Source organism: Takifugu flavidus, chromosome 6 (assembly GCF_003711565.1).
Source record: "Takifugu flavidus isolate HTHZ2018 chromosome 6, ASM371156v2, whole genome shotgun sequence".
In the NCBI taxonomy this organism is placed as follows: Eukaryota; Metazoa; Chordata; class Actinopteri; order Tetraodontiformes; family Tetraodontidae; genus Takifugu; species Takifugu flavidus.
The window spans coordinates 319,009-335,164 of NC_079525.1; the positions used below are offsets into that span (position 1 = coordinate 319,009).

The 16,156-nt window shown below is 53.2% G+C and overlaps 2 protein-coding genes and 1 long non-coding RNA gene across 8 annotated transcripts; all 3 read right to left on the reverse strand.

Moving 5' to 3' along the window:
* Window positions 1-614: 614 nt before the first annotated feature.
* si:zfos-323e3.4 (volume-regulated anion channel subunit LRRC8E) lies at window positions 615-5,668 on the reverse strand. 6 transcript variants are annotated; one of them, XR_008950909.1, is made up of 5 exons: window positions 5,369-5,668; window positions 4,712-4,863; window positions 2,144-4,552; window positions 1,724-1,802; window positions 626-1,050 (listed from the first exon to the last, which is right to left on the reverse strand). XR_008950909.1 is itself a non-coding variant. In XM_057035000.1 (3 exons), the coding sequence occupies exons 2-3, from the start codon at window positions 4,850-4,852 to the stop codon at window positions 2,282-2,284; spliced, it is 2,412 nt and encodes an 803-aa protein (XP_056890980.1). In that variant the 5' UTR covers window positions 4,853-4,860; window positions 5,369-5,668; the 3' UTR covers window positions 1,813-2,281. The 6 variants fall into 6 exon arrangements, 3 of the variants coding, with proteins under 3 accessions (XP_056890980.1, XP_056890979.1, XP_056890981.1); XR_008950907.1 differs by having other exon boundaries at window positions 615-1,802; XR_008950908.1 differs by having other exon boundaries at window positions 619-1,802; window positions 2,166-4,552.
* A 533-nt stretch (window positions 5,669-6,201) lies between these two features.
* On the reverse strand, window positions 6,202-13,258 carry keap1b (kelch-like ECH-associated protein 1b). Its single transcript, XM_057035002.1, has 7 exons — window positions 13,115-13,258; window positions 9,876-10,730; window positions 9,526-9,771; window positions 8,757-9,433; window positions 8,281-8,486; window positions 8,010-8,186; window positions 6,202-7,606 (listed from the first exon to the last, which is right to left on the reverse strand). Exons 2-7 carry the CDS (start codon window positions 10,179-10,181, stop codon window positions 7,341-7,343), a joined length of 1,878 nt encoding a protein of 625 aa, XP_056890982.1. The 5' UTR covers window positions 10,182-10,730; window positions 13,115-13,258; the 3' UTR covers window positions 6,202-7,340.
* An 848-nt stretch (window positions 13,259-14,106) lies between these two features.
* On the reverse strand, window positions 14,107-15,785 carry LOC130526993 (uncharacterized). The gene is made up of 3 exons (XR_008950910.1): window positions 15,550-15,785; window positions 14,550-15,513; window positions 14,107-14,404 (listed from the first exon to the last, which is right to left on the reverse strand). It is a non-coding gene; the product is annotated as an uncharacterized LOC130526993 (long non-coding RNA).
* Between the last annotated feature and the right edge of the window lie 371 nt (window positions 15,786-16,156).

Consider the following 16,156-nt stretch of genomic DNA (forward strand, 5'->3'; position numbering starts at 1 on the left):
GTGCACGCTGAGCCTCGTGCGCGAGCGTAGACACGCCACCGTTCCTCAAGGGCATTTCTAATAAACCCTCCGCTCGGCCGGCTGCCCCTGAAAGAATGAGCACTCTGTTTTGAGGACGCTCGTAGGTGCCGACGGCCGATGTTTGTGCCTGCAGGTCTCAGCACAATGGACATTCTGTCGAGCGTTTCTGCCCCGGGCCAAAGGCGGCGGGCCTGGAGGACGCGGGCGGAGCTCTGAGGATCACCCTGGACCAGAACACGGACAACCTGCTTTGCATGTGCTTTGTTTGTATTGTCACAACTGAGCGCCAGTACAGCACAAGTGGCTTAAGCTGGTATCTGAGGGGCAGGGCCCCCCCACGGCCCCCCGCCCACCTCCCGCCCCACCACCGGGAGCACTTTTAGATCATCGGCGTCATGGTGATGGAGCTGTCCGTTCTCCGGGTGTCTGACCTTGACTGTAACAGACGTATAAATACCTGTTAAACGTTCACCATGAAATTGAATTCTATGTTTCTTCCAGCTAACAGCGAGGACAGAACATCTGACGGACGGATCAGAGCAGAGCCGCCCCCACCCCCTCCCCCCCCATGACGCCGTGGGCGTGCTGCTTGTTGTCCGGAGCTGCTGCAGCAGCAACGTCAGACAGTCGACAGTCGGCTGGCGAACGTCCAGGGTGCAACACGGGCTACGGGAGTGTGAGGCGGCGTAGGAAGAGTTCCTCACAGCCCGGGAGGCCTTCGGCTGGCTCTGAAATCCCAAACTTGCCTTTCGTGTGTGTTTCCCTCCCAAGAATCTAGAGGCCAGTTTTGGTGCAGTGCTGCAGCAATGGTTGTCGGGCAGGATCTGTGGAGCCCCCCCCCCCCCCCCCAGCCTGGTCCAGGTCGTGGTGCAACTCTGCTCCTGAGCACTAATTTATAGGCACGATTCTCCAACAGGACTCAGTCTGGTTGAAGAGTGAACCGGGAGAACTTCGCTGCCACGTTGGCGGCCGTCCCCAACAGGTTGAAGCACCCTCCTGAAAACAGGTCCAGGAGCTGGTGACCCATTTCTAGGAGGTGAGAGGTCAATGATTGACAGGACCATGACTTCAGACACCTCTCTGTCAATGTTTGAAAACGTGCGTTTGGCTGTAACATGATGGGACTGAAAACACTCCCCCAGCCTCCGAGGTGTGGCGGGCGGGGGGGGAGGTCAGCGAAGGCTCCAGCTTACTGAGGCATGTTTATACCTTTCAGAACTACAAGCCAGGACACGACTGCACAATGGAGAGTTAATGAGTCTCCCCACACAGGAGAGGCTCAGCGTGATCAGCAGCTGTGGCCAGCGCCTCTTACACGCCGTGCTGGGTGATTGGGGGTTAATAACCTGCCACTACAGTCTAGACCTGAGCTTTCAAGGTCCAGAACAACTTGACTTCAGCTCTGCGATGTTCTGATGGTGCAGTAATTGAGTCGCGTGTCCCCCGTGGCCGATAACACACAGTTTAAATAAGAGCCCGAGCGGAGCCTCCGAGCTAAGATCCACTTCCTGCTTTACTCGTCACACATCCATAACTGAATCGGATTCCAAACCACTTCGGAGCGTTTGGGATCACCGTTGGACGTTGTTGCCCTGGCGACGAACGCTCTGTAATACACGGTGCATGTGCAGCCCGACGAATCTAAAGTTTGATTCCAGTCTTTTGTCTTCTGGGCTGAATATGTGAACAGACAGATGAATACCTTTTATCCTGCTGCTGAAAGCGTTTCTATCCCTCCGGTTGTTACCGGCTGAAAGGTGAGCTCGTAGAAAAATGTAACACTGTAAAAAAAAAGAACAGGACGCAGCCGTTGTAAATGCTTCAGCCTGTATTTCCTAAAGAATCCAGAGAGATGCAAACGAATGAGAAGCAGAAGTTAAATTATTGGTATAAATTGATTTTTTTAAAGGCTTTTAAAAAAAAAAACAAAAATGGAAATAAACATTTTAACAAGTCTTAGAATGGAGGTCGTCTTTAGACATAAACTGTACAACATCAAAAAAAGGTGAGTCACAATAGTAACAAGCAGAGCAGATGTGTGTGTTGCACATCTAAATACCTGTGTGTGTGTGTGTGTGTGTGTGTGTGTGTGTGTGTGTGTGTGTGTGTGTTAGATTTTAACCTTTTTAAAAGGACCACAGTACTCATTAATCCGTTGTGCCTGTGACCGGACTTCCTGCTCATCCCGGGGAGTTTCCAGAGGAGCCGGAACATCACGGATACGCGTGATCCGTAAACTGTCTGCGAACACATCGCTCCATCAACTCTGCTCGCCCCCCCCGTCGGATCTCCGACAGCCTTCCAGCAAGTTGTCTTCTGCCACGAGTCCACTGACAGTCAGCAGGGGACAGTCCCAGACCTCCAACGGCAGAGAGCCCAGGCGGTTCCCTCTGACCTCCAGCCGGACCAGCTGGGCCAGGTTGGCTACCCGAGGACTGAGAGCGGACAGGCAGTTGTTCCCGAGGGCCAGCGTCTTCAGCTTTTTGCAGGAGAACAGCTCCTCCGGCAGCGTTTCCAAAGAGTTGAAGGCAGCGGAGAAGAAGTGGAGGCTGTGCAGGATGCCCACCTCAGGGGGCAGAGCCGTGAGCTGGTTGTGGGAGACATCGAGGTGTCTTATCTTAGTGCAGTAGAACAGTCTGGAGGGGAGCTTGCGCAGCTTGTTCCAGCTGAGGTCCAGGGTCTCCAGGGAGTGCAGCTTGCTGATGTGATCGGGGATGTAGGAGATTTTGTTGTGCCACAGTCGGAGGGTGACCAGCCGCCTGCAGTGCTGCAAGCTCAGGATCTCCTCCACCGTCGTGAGCTTGTTCTCCCGCAGGTCCAGCTCCTGCAGGTTGCCGAGGCTGAAGACGGCGCTGGGGATGCGCTCCAAGCCGCAGCCCGCCAGCTCCAGCGAGACCAGGTTGCTCAGCTTCTTGAGGCTGCTAAAGGCTTGGAGCTTGAAGTTGTCGTTGTAGATGCACAGCCGCTGCAGCGACAGCGCCACGTCCACGACACAGGGGGGGATCTTGGAAAGGTTCGAGCGAAGAACCAGGACTCGGAGAGCTCGGAGTTCTCGGAGGGATTCCAGGGAGGCGCTTTTGGACACCTCGTTGGTGAGAGGACCATTCAGGTGCAACTCCTCCAGGCCCTGGAGGGCGTACATCCACAGAGGCACCTCCTCGAGGCTCTCAAAAGCCAGACGAAGGACCTTCAGGTTCTCCTTGAAGTGGTTCAGGGCGGGCAGCTGGAGCTTGGCTGGGCAGTAGACGAGCGCCAACTCCTGAAGGGCGCCGAGCTTCGCCACGCTCGCCGGGATGGTGACGTTTTTAACCTGCTCCAGCTTGAGCGATTCCACCTCAAGGAGGCTGAAGACTGTGTCAGGGAGTCCTGGCAGCATCAACAAATGGAGCTCCAGCCGGTTGCTGGCGTTCCTGGAAAGACAGGTATGCAGCTTCCTCTCCGTCCACTCGTGGTTGAGGTTGAGCTGGTGGAGGCGGCTCTCGCTGACCTCGGACAGGAAGACGGCAAACCTCTTCGAGTAAAGGGCATCGTATTGGTCCACGAGGTGGAGGAGGAAGGCGAAGTCGTTGTTCACGTCGGGTATGTCGTTGATTCCCGTCTCCAGTCTGACCTGCTCGAAGGAGTATTCCTTCAGGGGCCTGTGGAACAGCCAGTAGAGGGAGTAGACGCACAGGAGTCCGTACACGCCCACGAAACTGACGTAGCAGTACGCCAGTTTGGAGAAAAGGTTCGCTTTGTTGTGGTTACAGCAGTAGATGTCGAAACCCGTCAGCTCCGGCGGGACCAAGCAGCGCACCACGATCTCAATGTTGGGCACCAGCACCGCCGTGTAGATGATGATCAGGAGGAACTTGAAGACCTTCAGGCATGTTTGTAAAACATACATGAAGTACAGGAGGTCGGCTTCTTCCACGTGTGTCCTCAGCTTCTTCACCTTTTCGAACAAAGCCTTGGCCTGCTCGCCCTCCTTCTTATCGAGGACAGAGGGGGGCGGCTGGGCCTCCAGGTTCTTTTTTTCCGGGTTGGATTTGACAGATGACGAGCGCATAAGCCCGACGGTCTCCTCGTCCTCTGCTTTCTCGGCACTTTTCGACACGGTGTTCCTCCTCCAGCTCACCAGCTTCTCTTCCCCTCTCTCCTCGGACACCTCGCTCAGGGCCCTCGTCGTCCACGGCGAGTCGAAACACTTGGCCAGGGTGTTGACGAAAAGGTCGATTTTAGAGGACGTCCCGGGAAACTTGAACCAGAAGCCGCTCGCCACCATGAAGACCATCGTGTGGATCAGAACCAGGTACGGGAAGAACTTGGCGTACCAGTGAACGGACTTCTCGTAGCAATAGTGGTTCACGAACACGTACTGGTGGATGTCCAAGCCGTTTTTACGTCCAAACACCTCCGAGATGACGGCGTTCACCGGCTTGGCCAGCGCGGTCCTGTTGTCGCCATAGTGACGGATGTGGCTGCAGTCGATGGCTTCGGGCGTGGGGCTGGTGTAGTGGCTGGGCAGGCAGGCGATCTTGTCCTGGGTCAGCTGTGGGAATCAGGCAAACGAGAGGGAATGAGGAAGACGAGGGGGAAGGATTCTGCTCAGCGCTCGTTAATATTACGTCTGCGATATAAAGCTAGCGAGTGCACGTGGCTCACACGGACGCTGCCGTGCGGGGTCAGGGGTCGTGCAGCAGCCTCCCACCTGCAAGGTGCACCCGAAGACTCCGATCATAACCATGGCGACGCACAGGTACTCGGTGAAAACGTCCCACCACGGCTTCAGGACCCGCAGCTTTGTGTTCTGCTCTGTGCTGAAGTTTCTGAACTCGCCCACTGGGATCATCTTGGCCGCTGCTGCCCACCGATGACAGGGAAGAACCACAGACAACAGCGTCAGTGTCCCCGCAGGGCGTTTGGGTTTCCAGCTACATGAAGCGTGGTCTGTCCGTCTGTCCGTCTGCAGGCCTCAGACAGAACCAACAACACCAAACTGATACTCAGGTAGGACCCAGACTGGATAAACTAGTTTGGCAACATGGGACAACAGCAAAAACGGCTCCACTCTGCGCTGCTTGACGTCGACTGAGGCAACAAACGAAATATTGAGACCTCCTTATTAGATATATATATTCTCTATATATTAGAGAAACTGATAAAATGACAATAGATTAAAAAACAAAGGATTGGAGCTCCCTTTATTAACTTTTTGCAGGTTTACTGCGCCGTTTCACCGACGCATTAAAGTTCGCCTTAAAACTTTTTAAAGTCCTTCCAGTTTGTCTCTAAACTCTCGGTGTGTTCCGCCTGTTCTCAGGTGTTTTTACCTTTTGTTACCTTCACTCAGGTGAGTTTCTCTTACCTGTGTCCGAAGGCGATCCTGCGATGAGCGGCACACCTCGGGAACTCACCGCGGATCCAGCGCGCACCTTTGTCAAGTTAAGACTGAATTCCACGCAACTTCCGGCCGCGGGTTTCCAAAATAAAAGCCCCCGAGCATGTTTGGACTGGCGTGGGGGGGTTGCATGTCCGTCACAAAGACGGTGAATCAAAATGATCCTGTCAAAGCAAGTTCGATGTTCATGTTACTGTTGTAGCGGGAAAATCAGTAAAATATATGAAATTATACAAAATGCCACAAATCTACAAAAGATGTCTTTACCAAACTGTTGCACTCCTTTTGATCCTTTCTCATTAATGTTGTAGGGTTTAAATCTGCAAACCCCTCAGGAGCTGCCGTTGGGGGGGGGGGGGGGAGATTAATCAAGACTAATCGCGGATGCGTTTTATTTCTTAATTTTTCTAAATTTGATCGTCTGTCAGCGTCGTCTTCGACCGTAGCGCCCCCTTCAGGCGGGTTATTATAGTCCAGAGGGTTGATGAAGGAACGTGACCAGCTGATCTCAGAACTTTGGTCTGCGGAGTGACGTCGGCACTGATTGTAATAATTTGAATATTAACAGGAAATTCTTTTCTTCTGAGGACTGATGCAAAGAGGAATCCTGTAAAATATTACGTTGATTTCAACTGTTTACTTTAAGATATGAATGGATTTGTCACCCTCTAGTGGCCTTTAGAGCTGCCTGCAATCATCTCACATTTGGTAGAATGTTCACAAAAGCACAAAAAAAGCTCAATAAAATGTCAAATGTCCATAAAATCAAATGTCCATAAAAACACGACAGGACTGCACCGTTACAACAAACATATTTTACTTTACAAGGTGTTATTTTACACAGTTTTTGCTGCTGAGGAAAAATGTACAAAGCAGACATTAAATATTCTACCCATTCAGACAGAAAAAGCCCCTTGTCTTTGGGGAGCAAACATCCAAAATTAGCATTACCAGGCGTTCCTACTTGGTCACAAAGCATGCTGTTTCCAAAACACCAGAGTCCAATTCGATAGAAAGAGGATGTCAGTTCAGAGAAACAAAGGAAAACTGAATAAATAAAAAAGGAAGTTCTAAAATTCTGTACAAGGCTTCTCCGAATATCAATGTACAAAACACCGCTTTAAAAAGTTTGTAGCTTAAACTGCTGTTACAGAAACCCTGCCTGGTGCCGGGGTTTTGTCATAAGCGTGCACGGTCGGAACACGGGTGCACAAATGTGGTCGTTCCTGTCTGAGGTGGAGGGTAGAACCAGAATTATCGAGAGGAGAGTGGAGCCTGCGTAGTGTTTCTAATGTGAAAGAACTCGGTGGGGTGCCTTTGATGCTACAGTATTCCCTTTCCTTTCTACACATCGAACATACGGACACAACCGGGCCGCCGGCGCCGCAGGAAGCAACGTTCTGGTGACCTGGTTTTTGCTGCGACGCATTTAAAAAATGCTTGAATTTGAATCTTTGGGCCTCATGCAAGAGCGTGGTTGGCGTCTTCCATGAGGTCCAGCGTGTTGTGATCACCTTCATCAGGAACAGCTCCCTGGCTCTACTGACCTCTACTGACCTCTACCCCCCCCCCCCACCCCGAGGACACTATGGCACGTTGCTCTACACTACCCAACTAGTTTCATCACACGTGGGGGCTCAGTCCGACCAGAACCTCCCCTCAGAGTGGATTCCTGCTGCTATAACAAGCCCGCTCAGATTCTTTTGGAACGCAGCCCTGCCCCCCCCCCCCCCCCCCCCCAAATTAAACCTTTACACAATCAAGTCTGCACAACCCTGATCTGAGATCTGTCACTTTCATTTATAACAAGTGTGAACGCTAAGAATCCGTGAGGCGGCACGTGGTGCTTCAGCTAACCTCCACCTCCGTTCAGAGGTGGTGGGCGGGGCTTAGCGGAGCTTCGGGGCGCTCGTCGCCACACGTGCGCGGCTCAGACGCCTCAGACGCCTTTGCCAAAGGGCTCGCTGTGCTGCCGACTGTGGTGAGGGTCAAAACTACAGCCGGCCGAGCGGGAGGCAGGCGCCACCACCACGTTCTCTCCCTCAGACTGTGGACACTGGGCCAAGTCTTTCTGGCACGGCTCCATGGTTACGGCCACGCCCACACCGCTCCGCCCCGACGTCATTCGCGTCACCTCCGACCAGGTGTCCTCCTCCGGGTCGTAGCACTCCACGCTGTCCAAAAACGTGCTGCCATCATAACCCCCTGCGAACAAAAGGGTTTTATTCCATTAGCCCCCACAGCACGTAGCAGCCCCCCACAACCGCACCAATGAGCTAAAGGCTAGCAGATAGCCATGTTGCTAACCGCTAGCCATGTTGCTAACCGCTACATTGATCAGAGCTATAGGCTGGACTGGAACACCCAAAATACACCAGAATCCAAACTGAAGCACTTCAACCTCTTACACTCTGCAGCTTGTCCACCAACGTCAGCTGGTATCAGCTTATATGGTGCTGAATGAAAGGACCGGTTGCCATGACAACCCCTGTAGTACGTCAAACAAGACTAGAGGATGTTTGTTCCGGCGGCTTTAGACGCTCCGGACTGCGTTTGAATTTCCAAAAGTGTGTTCGGGGCGTGTGGCGAGGGCCATCTCCAAGCTCACCCATCACGTAGATGCGTCCGTGCAAGGCCGTGGCCCCCAGGGCGCTCCGCCGGTGCCTCATGGAGGCGGCGAAGCTCCAGGTGTCGGCCTCCACGTCGTAGCGCTCCACCGTGTTGAGCTGGTTGGTGCCGTCGTAGCCCCCCATGACGAAGATGCGGTTCCCCAGTGAGCAGACACCTAAAAACAGGGTCAGAGGTGAGTTCACTGGTGTCATGCTGTCATTCACCCCCCCCCCCCCACAAATGAGGGGGGCGGGGAGCGGCTTCCTCACCAGCTCCGGATCGCACGGTGTTCATGGAGGCCATGGAGGTCCACTCATCCCTGTCGGGGTTGTAGCACTCACAGGAGCCGAGCCGGTTGGCCCCGTCGAACCCCCCCACGGCGTAAAGCAGCCGGTTGATGACGGCGACGCCGACGCCGATGCGCCGCGTCAACATGGGCGCCACCAGCTGCCACTCGTCCTTTTCCGGGTCGTACCTGCAGCACAGGAGCAGAGGATCCCAACGGGTTCCCAGTGGAAATAAAGATACGGGACGTTCCAAGAAGTCACATGACTCCGTTGTTGGTTGTTCATTGACCGAGGCACAATCGGCGTTTCGGTTTCGTTTCCTTTTAAATCCCTTTTATTGCCGAGTCGCTCCAGCGACGCCAAGAGTGCGGCGCCGCTGGAGATCCCTGTGGGCGGAGCTTGGAACCCGCACGGATCAAAACAAGCTCCCCTCTCCCGAAGGGATCCGCTTTGCTTACCTTTCCACGCTGTTGTGGTGGATGCACCCGTGGGATCCGCCCACCGCGTAGATCATGCCGTCGATGACCCCGACTCCGATCCGGTTCCTGGGCACGCTCATGGGCGCGCACGGCAGCCAGCAGTTGTTCATGGGGTTGTAGCAGTCCAGCGCGTTGGAGTCCATGTTGCCGTCGGGCGCGTTGTTCCTGCCGCCCACGGCGTAGAAGAGCCCGCTGATCACGCAGGCGGCGAGGCCGCTGCGGGGCACCTGGAGGTCGGCGAGCCGCAGCCACACCCCCGTGCAGGGGTTGAACGCCTCCAGGTAGCTCAGGGACTGACGGAAGTAGCCCCCCGAGATGTAGAGCAGCTGCGGCACCTTGGGCGTCCGGCAGGAGACCACCTTGGTGGGTTTGTGGAGGGTGAGATCCTGGAAGATCTGGGCCAGGTAGTCTTTGCACTGGGGGTCCAGGTCCAGGGACTGGAGCTGGGTCTGCAGGAAGTTGGGGGTGAGGGAGTGGCAGCGGACGGCCTGGAGCAACGCCTGGACGTAGGGGCGCCGGTTCTCCCGGTCGTAGCGCACCCACGCCACGCAGGCGTGGAAGACCTCCGACTCACAGCGCACGTTGAGCTCGTCGCGGCTGATGAGCGTCACCAGCTGGCAGTGGGACAGGTTGAAGAACTCCTCCTGGGTCGCCACCTACAGAACAGAGACAGGTGAAGCCCACTCCGGGGGCAGGAGCAGCACTGGGGGGGGACGGGGGAGCGGGTGCCTTGCTCAGGGGCACTCACCTGGCTGAAGTTCATGTAGATGTACTCCCGGGCCTTCTGGTGCAGCTCCGTGCAGCCGATCTGCTCCGCGAAGCTGGCGATGCCGATGGCGTTGCTGGGATCCAGCTGCTGCACCAGGAAGTCGCAGCAGGCCCTGACCACGCTGTCGATCTGGTACATGACGGCGCCGTTCATCACGTGGATCACGCACTTCTCCCCCACGGAGATGCTGGCCGTGTAGGCGAACTCGATCAGCCGCTCCATCACCTGGAGAATCCAGGAAATCGGGATTACGTCGTCTCAGAATGCTAACCTCAGAATGCTAACGCGCCACGTTCGACACCAGAGCCGCGGGCGAACGCCAGGCCCACCTTGGGATGGATGCCCTCGATGGGCACCAGCTCCATCCCGCACTCCTTCAGCCCGTTGGTGAACATGGCCCTGAAGACGGGCGAGGAGGACGCCAGCACCACCTTGTGCGCCACGAAGTCCACCGCCTCCAGGTCCTTGTAGCGCACGCGCAGCGTGACGTCGCACAGCTGCCGCTCCAGCCGCAGCTCGTTCATGATGGCGAAGGCGGCGGCCGTGTGGCTCTCCAGCGTGTAGCTGAAGACCCGGTGGCCGTTGCGCGTGGACGGCGTGACCAGCGCTTTGCACTCCGTCAGGCACTCCGTCATTTCCTCCCGTGCTCCTCCTCCTCGGGCTCTCAGGAACGGCGGGCGCTAATATCGGGCATGGCGGCACCAGGCACGGACGCGGATGAAATAGCAGATGGGCGGGCGGCTCCAGGCTTCCCGGGTTCGGGGGCGTTTGACGAAGGATTTTCCTCGCGGCGTTCAGAGCTCCGGTCTCGCCATGATTCTGTTTATGTCGTTATGATTCATCGCCGACGCCTCATAGAAACGAGTCTGGAAGTTGCGGGTTGGTTCTGCACAGATGCAACGGAGGCGGCCTTCAGGACGGGCGAGGAAGTTCTGAAGGGTCGAAGTCGTTCCTCAGTCACGCCGACCTCATGTTTGGAGGCCGGGTCGGTTCTTTTAGCGTCCGTCTGAGGCGGCGTCGGGCTGAAGAAAGATGAAGACGAGTGTGTTCACGTGCCGCCGAGTCCGTGGGAATGTTGGGGGGGGGGAGGGGGTGTCGCGTTGTCACTTTCTTCGAAGGCCTCTTCCTGGACTTGATCCGATAACAACGTGTCAGCTTACCAGAACCGAGGGCCCGGCTGAAGGCTGGAGGGAAACAGAGAGCAGACAGCGCTTGAACTGAATGTACAGAGTGGTGGAGCTGGAGGTCGCGACCCCCGATGGTGCGGCGCCTCCAGCTGCCTGTCACCAGGCGTTTCACAGCAGGAGACGCTTCGCGACAACCGGCCCCGAACACGCGACAACGGCCCCGAACACGCGACAACCGCCCCGAACACGCGACAACCGGCCCCGAACAGACGACAACCGGCCCCGAACACGCGACAACCGGCCGAACAGACGACAACCGCCCCGAACAGACGACAACCGGCCCCGAACACGCGACAGCCGGCCCCGAACACGCGACAACCGGCCCCGAACACGCGACAACGGCCCCGAACACGCGACAACGGCCCCGAACACGCGACAACCGGCCCCGAACAGACGACAACCGGCCCCGGACACACGACAACCGGCCCCGAACAGACGACAACCGGCCCCGAACACGCGACAACCGGCCCCGAACACACGACAACCGGCCCCGAACACACGACAACGGCCCCGAACACGCGACAACCGGCCCCGAACACGCGACAACCGGCCCCGAACACGCGACAACCGGCCCCTAACACACGACAACCGGCCCCGAACACGCAACAACCGGCCCCGAACACGCGACAACCGGCCCCGACAGACGACAACCGGCCCCGAACAGACGACAACCGGCCCCGAACACACCACAACCGGCCCCCGAACAGACGACAACCGGCCCCGAACACGCGACAACCGGCCCCGAACACACGACAACCGGCACGAACACACGACAACCGCCCCGAACACGCGACAACCGGCCCCGAACAGACGACAACCGGCCCCGAACACGCGACAACCGGCCCCGAACACGCAACAACCGGCCCTGAACACACCACAACCGGCCCCGAACAAACGACAACCGGCCCCGGAGAGACGACAACCAGCCCTGAACACACAACAACCGGCCCTGGACAGACAACAACCGGCCCTGGACAGACAACAACAATGACTGGCTGTTTTTATTGTGACGGTGCAACAAATGGTGGCTCTGTATGAGAAACATCACCAATCAGCAGGTGATAAGAGGATCAGGAAATAAGCAGGTGAATGTTCCCACAGGTGTGTTCAGCTTTGGTTTCCAGTGTTCTGAAATGTGTTGTTCACTTGCCAACTGTTACTTAGTAACAGAGTTAACATATTTCAGTTGCATAATAAAGACAACACACAAACTCTGCAGAATTTGGCTGGATCACGCAAACGTTCCTCAGCTACGACTGAGATGAACATTCATCACCTGACTGGATCCGGAACATTAGTCCGGTTTATTATCGGGCCAGTTGATCCCGCAAACGACACTTTTCCAGGCAGCACATTTCATCTGGAACATATTGCTCAACTTCTTCACCCTCACAGCCAGAAAGGATCCACTCGATCACAAACGGGTTCCCCGGGTCGGAGCCTGCAGCACTTCTGAAGACTTCAGTTTCGGGGATGCGTTTGCTAACAGGTTTAGATCATATTCCACGGAGGTGTTCAGTGGAATATGATCTTTAATCTGCCCCTGACATGTAGGACGACTGGGGTAAATAAAGTCCTGCTGGCGATGACGTAATGCTGCTGGTTTTAGTTCTTTTATTTAATTTCCACCCTCTCGGGCGACAATATGAAGCTTTTCTCCGTCTGGTGTCACAGTAAAGTTGGTTAAACTAAGTAAACGCGTCGCTGGATGAGTGGAGCTAAATCTGTTGAGGTCTAAAAGAAATAAAATCAATCAGTTGCTAATGAGCTGCAGCCCAGAGGGGCTCGAACCGTCCGCAGAGCTGCAACACATCCGACCCCGCCGGCCTCCTGCGCTCCAGGCCCGCGCACGCACGCGTTGCACAATAAGTGACGCACGCCAAAGTTGAACATTCAGGGAAAATGGAGAAAAGTGCCGCGGGTTGGACGCGCTGTGCGTGCGTGAGACGCTCCGTGCGTGACTCATCTCGAACCCGAGCACAGAGCGGGACAGGCTGTACCAAAACATGACCCAGAAGTGAAGCCGATCCTTACGTAAACGCAGATTTCCGCCGCATCCGCGGCTCCGCTGCCCTCGCCAAAGCCCCAACTCTTCATTGCTGCACTTGTTTGGACCGAAGCGGGTCAGAATCGCGAGTTCTGGCATGTGCCGAACCGGAAGGCAACGGACGCGGAGCAGAATCGACGGAATCCCGTTTACGACCGGACCGAAGCGTTTGCAACGGACACCAAGAGCCGGGGAAACCACAAATTAGGAGCGAAGCGTTTGGAAACAGAGAGGACGGCGAAATAAAGAGCCGAGCAGGGACGCTGGCCCCGGGCTGAGGAACCGTTCCGGCCCCCGGTGCCAGCGAAGCCCGGCTCCAAGCCCCGGTACTCACCGCTGCAAACCGGCTCCGGTGGCGTCGCGAACCTGGAATATGGTGAATAAAGAAAGTCAGCGTAGTCTAGCTCGATTCCTCCATCACGGTGTCGAGCTGTGCGCCACATAGGAGGGAGGGGGGGGGGGGGGCAGCTGTAACTCACCGTGACTAAGCATTGTGCCGGCCTCTTCGTCCTTTCAAAATAAGAGCACGGCGATCCGGCCTCCGCTCTCGGCTACGGAGCTGAGCGCGGTTTCGGATGGGGGTGCTTTTACTGTGAAGGGATCCTCACAGCGGAAGTGGTGGAAGACCGAGGTGCCAAAACCAACTGTAACGTCAGTCAAATCAGCTTGAATAACAGACCCACAAATGCGAGGGCCCCGATCCATCTGACCCATGTGTGAAATAGACCCACCTTCACTGTCGGTGCGCCGGTTCTGCTTCTAATTTCACCCGATGCCGCCCATCAGACAGCCCTTTAAATATAATTAAAAAACATTCGTGAGCTCCCTGCAGATCCCGGTCTCGGACTGTGGTTCCCACCACGACTTTAGTGCTGACACACCATTAAATACACAATGCAGCTCAACACAGGGTCAAATTCAGCTGCAGTTCCACTCCATGGACACTAGGTGGCACCAAAAGCGCATCTTCACACTCGATCTGCCCGTCGTCTAAAATGATTCAGTCTTGAGCAATAAAACGTAGTGTTTCATTGCCAGATTAGATCTCCGTATAGATCCCAAAAAAAGGAAAAATACTGATCTGACCAGTTAATTGACGCTTGTTCTTCACACTCTCAGGTCCTGTTAAATAGGTCACACGTGTCACGCCTCGCTTCCTGCGTGCATTTGATGTGACAGATGACCCTAAAGGTCACCAATTAAGGTCCACTATTCTTTCTGCAGAGTTCACTGTTTGTCATCACGTCTGTGAAGTTTTACCAGAGCAGGAAACATCATGTGTGTGTAATCCAAGTGTGTGTCTGTGATAGTCGTGCTAGAGGCCCATGTGTGACCTGGAGGTCAAGGTGTCACACCTCTGTCAACAGGTACAGTGGTAGTAGATCAAACCTCTCGTGGTAGCTCAGACAGGCTGGACTGAGAAGAGGAGGGTTCCTGTTGCAGCACCAGTGTGAACAAAACAAAGGTGCTCTGGTAGTTGGGGCGCTGCTGAGGTACCCTTGAGCAAGGTACCAAACCCACAAAGGCTCACATGGGGCCCTGCGCTGGACTGGCAACCCATCCAGGGGCGGAGGCTGGCCTTCGCCCAGATGTGCATCCTCTTCATCGAGGCTCCGGAGGAGTTCTTGTTCCAGATCGAATTGTAAATTAGAACTTTAACAGCAGGTGAAATGTGCATTAGCTTAGCAGCAGGATGGCCAAAGTGCGGCTTAGCAATTTTATTTATTTTATTTTTCCACAAATGGGCACAAATGTAGAACCGAGCGAACCTTTTCACAGGGTCTTCTTTCAGTTGTAGCCACGGCAACTGTGGACCACAAACGAGGCTGAGGTGACGGTGGAGCACACCCGCAGGTTGACGGAGAAAGAGAGCGGTGGCGTGTTCAGCCTTTAAATAAAAGGGTCATTGTCTGGCGCCAGAGTCCTCCTGGGCCACGTGGAGCTTGCAGAAGAACCCGGTATCTGGGCCAATGTCAATGCCAGATGTGAAACAAGGGGGCTGGTTTCCTGTGGTGCCTCCTGAAGCACTCGGTCTTTGCACAGAGACATAAACACTGAAATTAAATGCAAAACACACATGCACGCACAGAGGAGTGAGTGAGCACAAAATAAATCTTTGAAATCACAATGGAGAATAAAACAACTTTATTTCTTTTGTGAAGAGAAAGGCAAAGAGTGTTAGCCTGCTGCCGATAGAAAATAGTTATAATTTATAACACGTATGAAAAGTCTTCAGAAATACAAAAAGCTAATTACAATTATAGTACAAAAGACCAGACGGCCGTAGTCGTCGTTAAGGCCCGAAAAACAGCGCTAAAGAGTCCATCGTTAAATTTACACCGTGTTAACTGATGCATCTGTACCTTCTTGGAAATATGCAAACACAATGAGAGAAAGTCATGCGACAATTACACTGTAATGTAATAACTAAACTATAATGTAATAATTACACTGTAATGCAACTATTACACTGTAATGTGACAATTACACTGTAATGCAACTATTACACTGTAATGTGACAATTACACTGTAATGCAACTATTACACTGTAATGTGACAATTACACTGTAATGCAACTATTACACTGTAATGTGACAATTACACTGTAGTGTAATAATTACACTGTAATGTAATATTGCACTGTAATGTAATAATTACACTGTAATGCAACTATTACACTGTAATGTGACAATTACACTGTAATGTAATAATACACTGTAATGTAATATTGCACTGTAATGTAATAACTACACTGTAATGCAATATTACACTGTAATGTAATAACTACACTGTAATGCAACAATTACGCTGTAATGTAATAATTACACTGTAATGTAACTATTACACTGTAATGTGACAATTACGCTGTAATGTAATAATTACACTGTAATGTAACTATTACACTGTAATGTAACAATTACGCTGTAATGTAATTATTACACTGTAATGCAATAATTACACTGTAATGTAATAATTACACTGTAATGTAAAAATTACACTGTAATGTAATAATTACATTATTACACTGTAATGTAATATTACACTGTAATGTAATAATTACATTATTACACTGTAATGTAATAATTACACCGTAATGTAAAAATTACACTGTCAGTAATAATTACGCTGTAATGTAATAATTACACTGTAATGTAATAACTACACTGTAATGTAATAATTACACTATAATGTAATTATTACATTATTACACTGTAATGTAATAATTACACCGTAATGTAATATTACACTGTAATGCAATAATTACACTGTAATGTAATAACTACACTGTAATGTAATAATTACACTGTAATGTAATTATTACATTATTACACTGTAATGTAATAACTACACCGTAATGTAATAACTACACCGTAAT

Excerpts from the sequence above, each read along its gene's own strand:
- si:zfos-323e3.4 (XM_057035000.1), bottom strand. The coding sequence starts at position 4,852 with ATGATCCCAGTGGGCGAGTTCAGAAACTTCAGCACAGAGCAGAACACA. Across the intron at positions 4,553-4,711 it reads TCTTCGGGTGCACCTTGCAG|CTGACCCAGGACAAGATCGC; the intron begins GTGGGAGGCTGC and ends TGATTCCCACAG.
- keap1b (XM_057035002.1), bottom strand. The coding sequence starts at position 10,181 with ATGACGGAGTGCCTGACGGAGTGCAAAGCGCTGGTCACGCCGTCCACG. Across the intron at positions 9,434-9,525 it reads TCTACATGAACTTCAGCCAG|GTGGCGACCCAGGAGGAGTT; the intron begins GTGAGTGCCCCT and ends TCTGTTCTGTAG. Across the intron at positions 8,487-8,756 it reads CACCACAACAGCGTGGAAAG|GTACGACCCGGAAAAGGACG; the intron begins GTAAGCAAAGCG and ends CCTGTGCTGCAG.